We start from the raw sequence: 14,490 nt of genomic DNA on the forward strand, positions 1-14,490 counted from the left end.
CATATGTCTATCATACCAGCAGCAGTGTTACATCTAAATTACTCCTAGTTCGTTGCAGTGAGTGCTGTCACTAAGTAATTACCACAAACTGGTCAAAGCTTCATGAAGACTATTCCAGGACACTTCACTTCATTACTTTGAACCTTGTGACTGCTGTTTGTGCTTCCTCCTTTCATTAGCATTTACCCCATCTAGTATGGGCTACTCATAAAACTGCACCACTCCACCATTCATGACAGCCAGATGTCACATTCCACACTGCCTCAGCATTAAAAGCTGATAACCAAATCTAAGTGAACCAAGAGTTGCTTTTGAGAAGAGTTCAAGTGTTGGAAACACATACTGGGCTCAAAGTATGTATTTAAAATATTCAAAAGAGAAGGCTGTTAGTTGGAAAAATGATTATGATTAAAATCACATTGTGGTGCCCTGCTGAAAGAACCCAGAACAAATTCTACTGGAAGTAAATTAAATTATGTATAGCAGCAATATCCAAAAAATGGATTATTGAAGAAATTTATGATTTTAACCAAAGGTTTAGTGGAAATTATTGCTGCTGTCATTGACAACCAAGTCAACAACAGAATAATGGAAAATCCAGGATGGATATATTGTCAACAACAGAATATTATGATGAAGTGCCAGGGAAACTAGCACTACAAATTAAGACATATGAGAAGAAATAATTGGTCAACAAATATTAGTCAAATTAATTGACAACAATTACAAGAATTTATAAAGTATACAACTTGGAAGACTGGTAGCCAAAACTGCAAAGGGCTATGATTTTTTCGTCAACTCCAAAGCTACACCAGAACACTGGGTAGACGCAATGTCAGCTGCGCACCTACCAACAACACAACTCAATGAGTACAGCAAATCGGTTTTAGTCAGCATCGTGATACAACAAGCTATGCAAGCACGTTTTTGGTGAACTGTGTTAAATACAAGGTTTTTTTTAATGATGGTTGTGTGTGCTGTGAGGTAGTTAAAAATGTATGTGGGTTAAAACCATTTGTTTAGCAACACGCACACTGACTGCTGCTAGTGAGAGGAGATTACTTTTGAACTGGGTATTTTGTAAATGTATGCCAGCAAGAAGTAGTAAAATGGAAGAGGCTATTGCTGACCTAAAAGAGAGGCAGATGCTCAAAGAGATGAACTGAGGGCTAGACTGGATACTACTAATGTGAATGTAGATGTGAAAAGAGTTAGATTCACTGGACTAAAAGAGAAGCTAGTTATTACCAATGTCAATTTAAAATGTAATTTACAGGTCCATGGAGTGGAATTTAAATAATTACAAGTAACTAGCCGGAAAGTTGATCAACATATCATTGATTCTTGGAAAGAGCAGTAGAAATAAATAATCAAATATCCAAATAAGAGTCAACTATTGTAAATGTAAGAAGGGTGTTCCCTTTTGACGTATCTGTACAGTCTGATTTAAATGTAAATTAATTAACTACAGGTTTCATTGAATTAAATACTGAATCAAAACAAACTTCAGACATGAGTGTCAGTTTGAATATTTAAGAAAAAAGTGCAGACCTATTTATTTAGGAATATACTGGACTTACTCTCCATTCACTGCTTACATTCTTGGTGTTTTTCTTGTGGACCTCTCCCTATGTACTCTTCCTATGTCCACCTGCAGTATTAACAAGTTTTTGTGACAGGGATTTAGACTCAGGTCCTGTCAGTGAGAGCAGTCTTAATGTTAAGAGCCATGCTGTTGTACAACAAATCAGGAAAGATACCTCGCACATCATTTAGTTCTTGAATGACATTTTCACTCTGCATCAGTGTGTGCACTGATATGGAACTTCCTCACCAATCAAAACGGTGTGGACTGAGACTCAAACTCAGGGCCTTTGCCTTTCAAGGGGAAGTGCTCTACCGACTGATCTACTCATGCATGACTCATGGCCCATCTTCACAGCTTTACTTCCTCCAGTATCTCATATCCTACCTTCCAAATTTCACAGAAGCTCTCCTGAGAAACTTGCAACACTGGCACTCCTTATCAGTGCACACTCCAGCAATTTTATTCTGGAAACACCCCTACGCTATGGCTAAGCTATGTCTCTGCAATACCCTTTCTTTCAGAGAGCTTCTATGAAGTTTGAAAGGTAGGAGATGAGGTACTGGTGGAAGTGAATCTGTGAGGACAGGTTGTGAGTCGTACTTGGGTAGATCAGCTGGTAGCGCACTTCCCCACCAAAGGCATGGGTAGATCAGCTGGTAGAGCACTTCCCCACCAAAGGCAAGGACTCAAGTTTGAGTCTCGGACCAGCACACAGTTTTAATCTGCCAGGAAGTTTCATTTAGTTCTTAATAAAAATGATAGCTGTTTTTGAGTAATAATTATATAATGGATATTGGGACTTCAAGATTAAGATTAGAAGCTTCAAGCTAGAAAAGTTAATGAAAGAAACAGAAAGTGCAAAAATTACAGGACAGACCAATTCACATATAGTATAACCTTGCTTTTACTTTCCCGCCATCTGTGACACTTTTTAAAACTCCTGTCAAATTTCCTCTTTCCACAATGTTAATTCACACCTTATTTTGTGTTAACATACCTATAATTTTCCTGCAATTTATGCTTTGTGAAACACTGTTCGTGGAGGATAAAACTGACGTAATTGGCATAAAATGATCCAGGCATGACGTTGGCCTCTAAGCAATGCTTATGAATGTTAAGCAGTTTCCTAAAACAAGAACGTGCTACTCAAAAGAAACCGATTTTCACTGTCATGTTTACATTTAGCCAGCGCAATCGATATTTCTTTTCACTTAAATATTAGAGGTAGACAGTTTGATGTCCAGTCCAATATTTCTGATTCTCCTTCAATGCACAATAACTCACCCCATCCATATTAACTGAATATTTTGAGAACAAGATGTAACCTGACAATCCAAGCACATATCAAAACAGGTTATCCGTTTACATGGGAGTGAAAATCGGTTGTGGAAATGGTAAACTGGCAGCTCGAAATGAATTTCCAGAACAAATTTTGTCATGTCTACATCAGCAACCAGAAATGGTATTGTGCAATCGGTTTATAAAATACAGTGTTGAGAGCCTCATGTAAACATAATGACTACATTTATGGGAATAATGTACCATCACAACAGTTCTTAGTCTCTACAACACATGAGCAACTTCGTGACTGTTGCACTTGTATTGACAACTCAAAAGCACATTTCACATTTTTTGTTGCCTGGCCACTTGTACTGTTAGTGAACATCTTTGTGTTGCTCAAATGTTTCTTGTTTAAATAATGAAACACTAAACCAGTTAAGTACTTTTTCATGCTTAGCAAAACATGTCTTGAGAAAATTATTCTCGTTGTCAAGTGCAAATGTTTAGATAAGTATTTCTTGTGATGTTTCACACATGGAGGGGGCACAGTACCTTATAACCTCAAAAAGACTACATTGCAAGAGATGCAGAAAAGCATATATGCAGACATCACACAAAATACTTATGTAAATTTCACAATAGCAGTTTATTCACAGAAGGAGAGTCTTACTAAGTATGAAAAAATATGTAACTGATGCAGTGTTTTGTTATTTAAATAATGAATGACACAATTTCAGGCTTTCCAAAAACATGGACGATGATGAACGAAACTAAGTCAAACGTTTCTACTTCCCAGAAAGTTAACTATTTCCTGTTTTGTTAGCAGGTATATATAGCTCAAAATTCAGGTAACCATTATTGGATAATAAACTAGTTCCTAACCAGTACTTTGATGCCTATTGCGTGCACACACACACACACACACACACACACACACACACACACACACACACACACACACTAAAAACAACGTAAAAATTTATTCCCCACATTTTACGCCGTTCTTTTGCAGTCCCTTGAAAAGTTTAAAAGCAGGGTTTCACTGTATATTTCAATATTGTCTTAGTTCATTTTAAAAAGTTGCAAAAGTGCTTTTCATAACAGATTAATGAATTTTAAGTTAAATAAAAGCAGAAAAACAAAGAAAAAGGTGGGAGTAAAAAGTCTGAATTTAAATTTGGTGGTATGGTCAAATTCAGTAACGGAGAGAGCTCAACGGAAAATAATGACATGGCCTTATTTACCACGGCAACATGGCTCAAACAGTTACAAGTGGAAATGACAAAAAAGTGAGAAGGCCCTTCTTTTCCTGTACCCTTCCTATACGTATGACTACGTAAAAGCAATTACAGGTTTGTTCTTGAATCTGTACTTTTATTTTCTAAACCAGCAAAGTAAATTTAAATATATTTTTTTTACTTGATGTGCTTTGTGATGTACTTTCTTAGCCATATCATTCATATTTGCTTCCACTCAACTGCATGCAATCCTCATTGTGTCTTCTACATGCAGAATCTCTGACTATCACATGAGACTGTAATCTCATTACAGTGCAATGAAAATTGCTTTGCACCTGATTACAAAGAAAGAGATGACCTGCATTGCTACATATCACAGGGCACTGACTGTAACAGCACAGTGCATGTCAGGCAGATGGCAATCATGCAGAGTTTGTACAGTAGACTGACTGTAAGATATGACTGGTCCAGTCAGATATCAGGCAACATGTGCACTAACTGTCAAGTATAATGTAATTTTAATCAGGCTACAGTAGCAATAAACATCTACATGTGCTAAGCCATTTACATGATAGTAAGTACCCAGGGAAAATGTGAAATAATACCTCGACCTCACAAGTCTTTGTTCCTACACCTTGAAAAGTGCTTACAAATCCCAGTTAGACACAAAAAAGGTTAGCTAGTGGCCACAAAGTACTGATCACTACATGTAAGCACCATCTAGAACACTTCATGTTGACTGTGGTCTGGTTTCACATTGCTGCCACCATCAGCGATCTAACAGTTGTGACACTATAGTTGCCTGGTGAAATAGTGTTGATTTTCCTATGTACACAAATGACTTTGATTAATAACAGTATTTACAATTATTTTTCAATGTTCTACTGAGCATGAGACACCATCGCAGAAGTTTGATAACTGATCTAAATGTCAGTTTTCTCCATTCACTGCATTGTTACAAATAAGTATCACATTTGAAGATGACTGTCACTGTAATGTGCATTTAGTGCATTTATAAATCCATGTTACTTCTATGTCAAAATTTGTACCGTAGCAGCTGACGGGTACCAGTCACACATGACCATGAGTTATGTGTACTGGAAAACAAATAAGAAAACATTACCCCTTCATATCCTCCAACACCACAGTGACTATAATACTTAACCCTCTGCTCATGAGGTAAGTGGCCAACTTTACTTAGTTCACAGCCAAATTCACCAATGTCAATTACAATAAGCAGATATTAAAATATTAATATCTCTGTAAGTATTTTTGTTCTGAATTCACCACTGTCATTAAATTAAGCACATCTTGAAATATTATGATCTCTGTAAGTAAGTATTTTTTTTTTTTTGTTACTGAGCAGGAAAACTACACTCTTAAGAAGCTCTTAATGTTAGTTAATGCTTTTGGATTTGGCTGTTAGTTGCTAGATGCATAATATGAGGGTCGTCCACAAAGTAAGTTCTGCTTCTACTTCTATTGGCAGCAGCACTACAATCGCAGTTCCGAGGTTGCGCGGCAGTTACTCTAATTCAAGGAGAAGACATGTGCGACATTTCCAGATCACTGCTGCCAATATGTGCTTTGTAGTGCTTCTTTATAATGGAAATGCCGCTACGTGTGAAATCAGATCTGTGATTCATTTTCTAAATGCAAAGAAAGTTAAACCAAAGGAAATTCATCGGTAAATCTACGAGGTTTATGAACAAAGTGCTATGAGTGATTCAATGGTTAGGAGAGGGGTCAGACTGTTCAATGAAGGACATGGTCAAGTGCACGATGAAGAACGAAGTGGATGCCCGTCTGTGGTTACTGATGAACTGGTTCACACAACTGAAGAGAAGATTAAGCACAACCGTAAGTTTACACTTAGTTCCCTTGTTATGGAAGTTCCATAAATCTCATGATCACTAATTCATGAAATTTTGAAAACTTTGCTCACATTGGGTACTCAAAATTCTTACTGAACAACACAGAAAACAACAGATGCGCAGTGCACTTCAGTTTTTGACTTGGTATAATGAAGAAGGTAATGGTTTTCTTTCTCGGATAGTCACAGGGGATGAAAGCTGGGTATCATACGACACCCCTAAAACAAAACGGCAATCAATGTAATGGAGGCACAATTCATCCCTAACAAAGGTTAAGCCTCAGCAAATCTTGACACCTCAAAAAGTCATGTGCCCCGTTTTTTGGGACAGAAAAGGCATTTTGCCGATAGATTTCTTTCCACGAGGCCAAAAAATCAATGCACATGGTTACTGAGAGACCATTAAGAAATTGTGCTGCGCAATACAGAACAAGTGCCATGGATTACTGACAAAAGGTGTTTTTTTTCCACAATAATGCCTGACCTCACACGGTGAATGTGACCAAACAACTCTTACAGGAATTTCACTGGGACACATTTGATCATCCTCCATACAGCCTGGACCTTGCTCATAACGACTTTCATCTCTTCTTACACCTAAAATCTGTTCTTTATGGTCAACACTTCAACGATGATCACGAGCTGAAAGAACACTTTACCACATTGTTGATTGCTTAGGCAGCAACCTTCTATGAAGAAAGCATGCAAAAACTTGTGCCACACTGTGACAAGTACCTACAAAATTTCAGAAGCTATGTAGAAAAGAGTTTTGTACAATAAATATTTTTTTCTGTATCTGTACACATTTGTTTTATTTAACCAAATGGAACTTAGTTTGTGGACATACCAAATGGCTTCAAATGGCTCTGAGCACTATGGGACTTAACATCTGAGGTCATCAGTCCTCTAGAACTTAGAACTACTTAAACCTAACTAACCTAAGGACATCACACACATCTATGCTTGAAGCAGGATTCAAACCTGCGACTGTAGTGGTCGGGCGGTTCCACACTGAAGTTCCTTGAACTGCTCGGCCACACCAGCCGGCTGTGGGCATACCCCGTATTATAAAATACAGCTAAGAACTCAAGACTGCATGAATGGTTTATGTGGAGCCCCATTTGCTTTCCATCACGTACATTAAAAGCATGAACACTTTCTCCAACAAAGCCACAGTCAGTTTCCTACTATGTCCCTATCCAAATCAAGTTCTGTTTTTGGTTATCTTAATATCAATGGACAAAGAAAGAAAAGAAACCTGTTCATAACAGCTGCACCTTCTAGTTTCTTGTGCTACCAAATAATCTGACTGACCTGACTCGGTATGTCAACCAGAGTTGCTGCTGCAAGCTGAGTAAGTGTCTTCAATGTTACTGACACAAACTCCTGTGCCGGGTAACTAGGGAGTAGCTCAGTACACAGCTGTCGAACCTAGAACATAAAAATTATGCACAATTTTGCTTGACTGGGATGAGAAGTGATTGCTGTTACACAAAAAGTTAAACATATATATGCCAACCATACTCACTGATCTCCTATCAAGTAATACAATAAGTTTTCTAGATTTTTATCTTACACAAAAAAACGACAACCTTCTTCTACACATCTTCCTCACCTCTATTGATGATTTTTAGCTAGGAATAAATAATGTTTACAAACAATGAGAAATATAGTCATATCAATTTAGAACCTCAACAATCGCTCAGTGTTTCATGTACTTTGCAGTAGAGGACCAGCACATGGAAATGAACAATCTGAGAGATGTGCCCAATTCTTATATTCACTGCCTGACAAAAAATGTGAAGCTGCCAGAAAGGGATGAGAAAACAAAATGAAACTTCACAGGTTGAGAGGGATGTGCTGTTATTTCAATAATTACAAAATGCAGTCAAGTTTACAAACAACTTGACAGTATGAGATCACTCTTAAGTCTGTTGTTACACTTCCTCTGGCCTGGATGCACACCTGATTCTGTTGTGTAGGGATTCATAAAGCTGTTGCATCCTCTCCTGAGGCAAGCTGGTCCACAGCTGTTGTAACTGGTCTTTGATATCCTCGATACTGGCACTGGGACAGAGTTTACATCCAAGCTGGTGTCACACATGTTCTATCAGGGACAGATTTCAGGATCTTGCTGACTATGTCAGTACCTCAACATGACATAGACAGTTCACAGAGACATGTGCCATGTATGGATGAGTGTTGCCTTGCAGAAAAAAGTGAGAGGTAACACATGAAGACGCAGGATATCAGTGTTATGCCATTATGGCTTCAGATTTCCATCGATCACTATCAGCCATGACCTGAAGTATTGCGTTGGTATGCAAGCACATAGGATTTTTCCATCAGTTTAATAAACACATAATAGAGACTTACACATAATAGCGACGTTAGTCATCAGTAACATATTTTCCTTCACTATTTACAATGCTCTGCCAACATTGGAATAACTTTGCATTTCCATGACTGTAGAAATTATATGGTTTTGTTGATAGAGAATGGAAAAGATGAAAATCGGAGGGTACAAGATCAGGTGAATAAGGAGGATGTGGAATGACTTCCCAACTCAACTTCTGTATGATGTTTTTTGTCAGTCTACCAGAATGTGGATGGGAATTATCGTGGAGTAGCATCACTTTACGCAGTCTTCTTGGTCACTGTTCTTGGGCTGCATCTCTAAGAGGTCTAAGTTGTTGACATTGAATGTTGATAGTGAAAGCTACCTCAGGGAAGCAATTTATAGTATACTACACTGTTGCTGTTCCACCAGATGCATAAAATTATCTTTTGTGGATGCATGTGGGTCTTTGTATTGGGAGCTGCTATTTTCTTTGGGATCAACCATTCCTTTCTTTTCTTTATGTTAGCATAAAGACACCATTTCTCTTCACAAGTAATGTTACGGGATAGGAATGGTCGGAGTTGTTCACAAGCCAACAGATGATGAATAAGTAGAGCTGCACATATTATCACCCACAGATTTATGTGATTTTGGTTTAAAGTATGCAATATGCATAAAACCAATTTTTGAACCTTCCCCGCAGCATGCAAATGTCATACAATGGTAGAATGATCACAGTTCATCACATTTGTCACTTCTTGTATACAATGACATGAATCATTGTGGATTTGTGTGTATAACCAATAAACTCTAAAGTCTTCCTGAACAGGGAGAGTTACTAATATCAGAACAATCCTCCTTAAAATGAGAAAACCATTTTCTCGTTGTGCTCTGCCCAACAGCATTACCCGCATACATGACACAACTGTTTCTGGCTGCGTCCACTGCAATCACCCCTCCACTGAATTCAAACGGAAGACTATGTTGGAAATGTTCCATCTGGCTCCCATCTTCCAGCATCCACAGCTCCAATCAGTATCTCCAAAAGACAAAATAACACTACATAAATTCAAGTAACAGCAGTGAACTACAGATAAAAAATTACAAGCGATAAATAAACCCATAGCAACTGGAATACCAACATGCAACACAAAAACACTGCAAACTTATGCACCAACCTAATAATGCCAGATGGACCCCCACACCATGACAGGAGTAGCAGTATTGCTGTGCCTCTCCAAAATGTTGGAAGAATGGGACTTCACCCTAGATTGCTGCCATACTTACCAAGGATGGTCACTTGGGATGGCGCATAATCACAATTCATTGCTGAATACAATGTGATGTTATTTATCAGCAGTCCACACTTCCCGGTCACAGCATGATTCCAAACGCAGCTATGTTTGTTTAGATGATAATGGCAATCTACCCACAGGACAGTAATTAGCTAATTTGGTATCCGTTACTTGTTCTTAGATGACAGGCACAGATGTGAACAGGTTAGAATGTGCTCGTGCACAATACGGCGATCTTCCCTTGTAGCGGTCAGATGTGATGGTTGACAATGAGTATACTGCCCTCATGTTTCCACGAAGTCAAAAATCAGATCACTGTCACACCAAAATACCCTACAAACCTGGATACTGGCAATTGGACCAGCCGGCCAAACAGAGACTGATTATGAAGCACCTTTCAAACTCTGTGACATGATGATAACTCTGTCTCATATGAATATGCAGCATCTCCCTGTTCCTGACAGTGATCACTCCACATCCAATACTGTTTACGCTCATTGTATACCCTACCATACCCTACCAGCATATCTGCTGGTGGTGTGTGTACATGTATAAAGTTACAGTGACATCAGACCATGTCTTCTGGGGGCTTCACTTTTTTTTGTTAGGCAGAAAGATTCTTTCTTACCTAGTGGCAACAGACAAATTCATGAACACAGTGTGGCAAAAACCTAGCAGCAGGGGTTCTCTCTTTCATCCACTGTTAAAGCAAAGGATAGTACTCTTGATGTTGGACTGATACCACCCTTGACAACAAGTAGACAGAGGTTTATAAGGTGTTGCTTACACATTAATAAGTCTACTTAGGGGAGGCTGCTTGAACCGATTAATGGGACGGTAACGAGTAGGACTGACCTAACGAATGTTCTAACTGGGTACGAGAGGCAGGGCTTACGTACTATGAAAGAGTCTAACAAGTGTCCTTATCTCTGTTTGGAGCTTGTTCAATGACTACAGAAAATGTAGAATGCAGCGCATATCAATATTTCATCAAACATTATGGGACGCCTTGGAAATGTCAATGAACTAGAAGTAGTCTTGACTCAAAACTCTAATATTGTGAAAGACACAACTTTGGTAGTAACTAACAAACTTATTAAGCAATAAGGTAGATTGCTAGAATATCAAACCTACATCAGATAGGCCTGATACAGGATATAAAGAAGGGCAGAGAGAATGATCAAAGATTATTTTAACTCACGGGAGGATGTTACATAAATGTTGGAAACCTGAATTGGCAGACCCTTGACAACAGACACAAACAATCAGATGAAACCCAATGTACAAAATTTATGAATGAAAACACATGCAACACTGGTGTAATATTCTACAGTATTTATTATTTATTTCATAAACCAGTTTTCGGCTGTTATGCCATCATCAGAAACAAAGGAAAGTATATGGTTCAATGAAAAACTGCAGCATCAAGGATTTTAAAACTAAACTAGTGCATCTACATAGTCCCCCCCATGAACCATGGACCTTGCCGTTGGTGGGGAGGCTTGCGTGCCACAGTGATACAGATAGCCGTACCGTAGGTGCAAGCACAATGGAGGGGTATCTGTTGAGAGGCCAGACAAACGTGTGGTTCCTGAAGAGGGGCAGCAGCCTTTTCAGTAGTTGCAGGGGCAACAGTCTGGATGATTGACTGATCTGGCCTTGTAACAATAACCAAAACAGCCTTGCTGTGCTGGTACTGTGAACAGCTGAAAGCAAGGGGAAACTACAGCCGTAATTTTTCCGGAGGGCATGCTGCTTTACTGTATGATTAAATGATGATGGCATCCTCTTGGGTAAAATATTCCGGAGATAAAATAGTCCCCCATTCAGATCTCCAGGCGGGGACTACTCAAGAGGATGTCGTTATCAGGAGAAAGAAAACTGGCATTCTACGGGTCGGAGCGTGGAATGTCAGATCCCTTAACCAGGCAGGTAGGTTAGAAAATTTAAAAAGGGAAATGGATAGGTTAAAGTTAGATATAGTGGGAATTAGTGAAGTTCGGTGGCAGGAGGATCAAGACTTCTGGTCAGGTGACTACAGGGTTATAAACACAAAATCAAATAGGGGTAATGCAGGAGTAGGATTAATAATGAATAGGAAAATAGGAATGCGGGTAAGCTACTACAAACAACATAGTGAACGCATTATTGTGGCCAAGATAGATACGAAGCCCACACCTACTACAGTAGTACAAGTTTATATGCCAACTAGCTCTGCAGATGACGAAGAAATTGAAGAAATGTATGATCAAATAAAAGAAATTGTTCTGATAGTGAAGGGTGATGAAAATTTAATAGTCATGGGTGACTGGAATTCGGTAGTAGGAAAAGGGAGAGAAGGAAACATAGTAGGTGAATATGGAATGGGGCAAAGAAATGAAAGAGGAAGCCGCCTGGTAGAATTTTGCACAGAGCACAACTTAATCATAGGTAACACTTGGTTCAAGAATCATAAAAGAAGGCTGTATACATGGAAGAAGCTTGGAGACACTGACAGGTTTCAGATAGATTATATAATGGTACGACAGAGATTTAGGAACCAGGTTTTAAATTGTAAGACATTTTCAGGGGCAGATGTGGACTCTGACCACAATCTGTTGGTTATGACCTGTAGATTAAAACTGAAGAATCTGGAAAACGGTGGGAATTTAAAGAGATGGGACCTGGATAAACTAAAAGAACCAGAGGTTGTACGGAGTTTCAGGGAGAGCATAAGGGAGCAATTGACAGTAGAAGAAGAATGGGTAGCTTTGAGGCATGAAGTAGTGAAGGCAGCAGAGGATCAAGTAGGTAAAAAGATAAGGGCTAGTAGAAATCCTTGGGTAACAGAAGAAATATCGAATTTAATTGATGAAAGGAGGAAACATAAAAATGCAGTAAATGAAGCAGGCAAAAAGGAATACAAACGTCTCAAAAATGACAGCGACAGGAAGTGTAAAATGGCTAAGCAGGGATGGCTAGAGGACAAATGTAAGGATGTAGAGGCTTATCTCACTAGGGGTAAGATAGATACTGCCTACTGGAAAATTAATGAGACCTTTGGAGAAAAGAGGACCACTTGTATGAATATTAAGAGCTCAGATGGAAACCCAGTTCTAACCAAAGAAGGGAAAGCAGAAAGGTGGAAGGAGTATATAGAGGGTATATACAAGGGCGATGTACTTCAGGACAATATTATGGAAATGGAAGAGGATGTAGATGAAGATAAAATGGGAGATACGATACTGCGTGAAGAGTTTGACAGAGCACTTAAAGACCTGAGTTGAAACAAGGCCCCTGGAGTACACAACATTCCACTGGAACTACTGACGGCCTTGGGAGAGCCAGTCCGGACAAAACTCTACCATCTGGTGAGCAAGACGTATGAAACAGGCGAAATACCCTCAGACTTCAAGAAGAATATAATAATTCCAATCCCAAAGAAGGCAGGTGTTGACAGATGTGAAAATTACCGATCTATCAGTTTAATAAGTCACAGCTGCAAAATACTAACGCGAGTTCCTTACAGCCGAATGGAAAAACTAGTAGAAGCCGACCTCGGGGAAGATCAGTTTGGATTCCGTAGAAATGTTGGAACACGTGAGGCAATACTGACCCTACGACTTATCTTAGAAGCTAGATTAAGGAAGGGCAAACCTACGTTTCTAGCATTTGTAGACTCAGAGAAAGCTTTTGACAATGTTGACTGGAATACTCTCTTTCAAATTCTGAAGGTGGCAGGGGTAAAATACAGGGAGCGAAAGGCTATTTACAATTTATACAGAAACCAGATGGCAGTTATAAGAGTCGAGGGACATGAAAGGGAAGCAGTGGTTGGGAAGGGAGTGAGACACGGCTGTAGTCTATCCCCGATGTTATTCAATCTGTATATTGAGCAAGCAGTGAAGGAAACAAAAGAAAAATTCGGAGTAGGTATTTAAGTCCATGGAGAAGAAATAAAAACTTTGAGGTTCGCCGATGACATCGTAATTCTGTCAGAGACAGCAAAGGACTTGGAAGAGCACTTGAACGGAATGGATAGTGTCTTGAAAGGAGGGTATAAGATGAACATCAACAAAAGCAAAACGAGGATAATTGAATGTAGTCGAATAAAATCGGGTGATGCTGAGGGAATTAGATTAGGAAGTGAGACACTTAAAGTAGTAAAGGAGTTTTGCTATTTGGAGAGCAAAATAACTGATGATGGTCGAAGTAGAGAGGATATAAAATGTAGACTGGCAATGGCAAGGAAAGCGTTTCTGAAGAAGAGATTTTTGTTAACATCGAGTATAGATTTATGTATCAGGAAGTCGTTTCTGAAAGTATTTGTTTGGAGTGTAGCCATGTATGGAAGTGAAACATGGACGATAACTAGTTTGGACAAGAAGAGAATAGAAGCTTTCCAAATGTGGTGCTACAGAAGAATGCTGAAGATTAGATGGGTAGATCACATAACTAATGAGGAAGTATTGAATCGGATTGGGGAGAAGAGAAGTTTGTGGCACAACTTGACTAGAAGAAAGGATCGGTTGGTAGGACATGTTCTGAGGCATCAAGGGATCACCAATTTAGTATTGGAGGGCAGCGTGGAGGGTAAAAATAGTAGAGGGAGACCAAGAGATGAATACACTTAGCAGATTCAGAAGGATGTAGGTTGCAGTAGGTACTGGGAGATGAAGAAGCTTGCACATGATAGAGTAGCATGGAGAGCTGCATCAAACCAGTTTCAGGACTGAAGACCACAACAACAACAACAACAACAACAACAACATCTACATAGTATCTCCATTTCCAGATATGAAAAACATTAGGTTTAGGAATAAAATAAGATTGATTACATCAGAGCAAATGTAATGTAAAATTATTTAACTATGATAAAATATGTGACACATTAA

At 38.9% G+C, this 14,490-nt stretch overlaps 1 protein-coding gene across 1 annotated transcript in view; it reads right to left on the reverse strand.

The window, feature by feature from the left end:
* LOC126266594 (integrator complex subunit 7) overlaps positions 1–14,490 on the reverse strand; it is a 156,878-nt gene that overhangs the window by 95,540 nt on the left and 46,848 nt on the right. The window contains 1 exon segment of the mRNA XM_049970909.1: positions 7,295–7,411. Within this exon segment, the coding sequence (XP_049826866.1) occupies positions 7,295–7,411 (117 nt within the window).

Source organism: Schistocerca gregaria, chromosome 4 (genome assembly GCF_023897955.1).
Source record: "Schistocerca gregaria isolate iqSchGreg1 chromosome 4, iqSchGreg1.2, whole genome shotgun sequence".
Taxonomy (NCBI): Eukaryota; Metazoa; Arthropoda; class Insecta; order Orthoptera; family Acrididae; genus Schistocerca; species Schistocerca gregaria.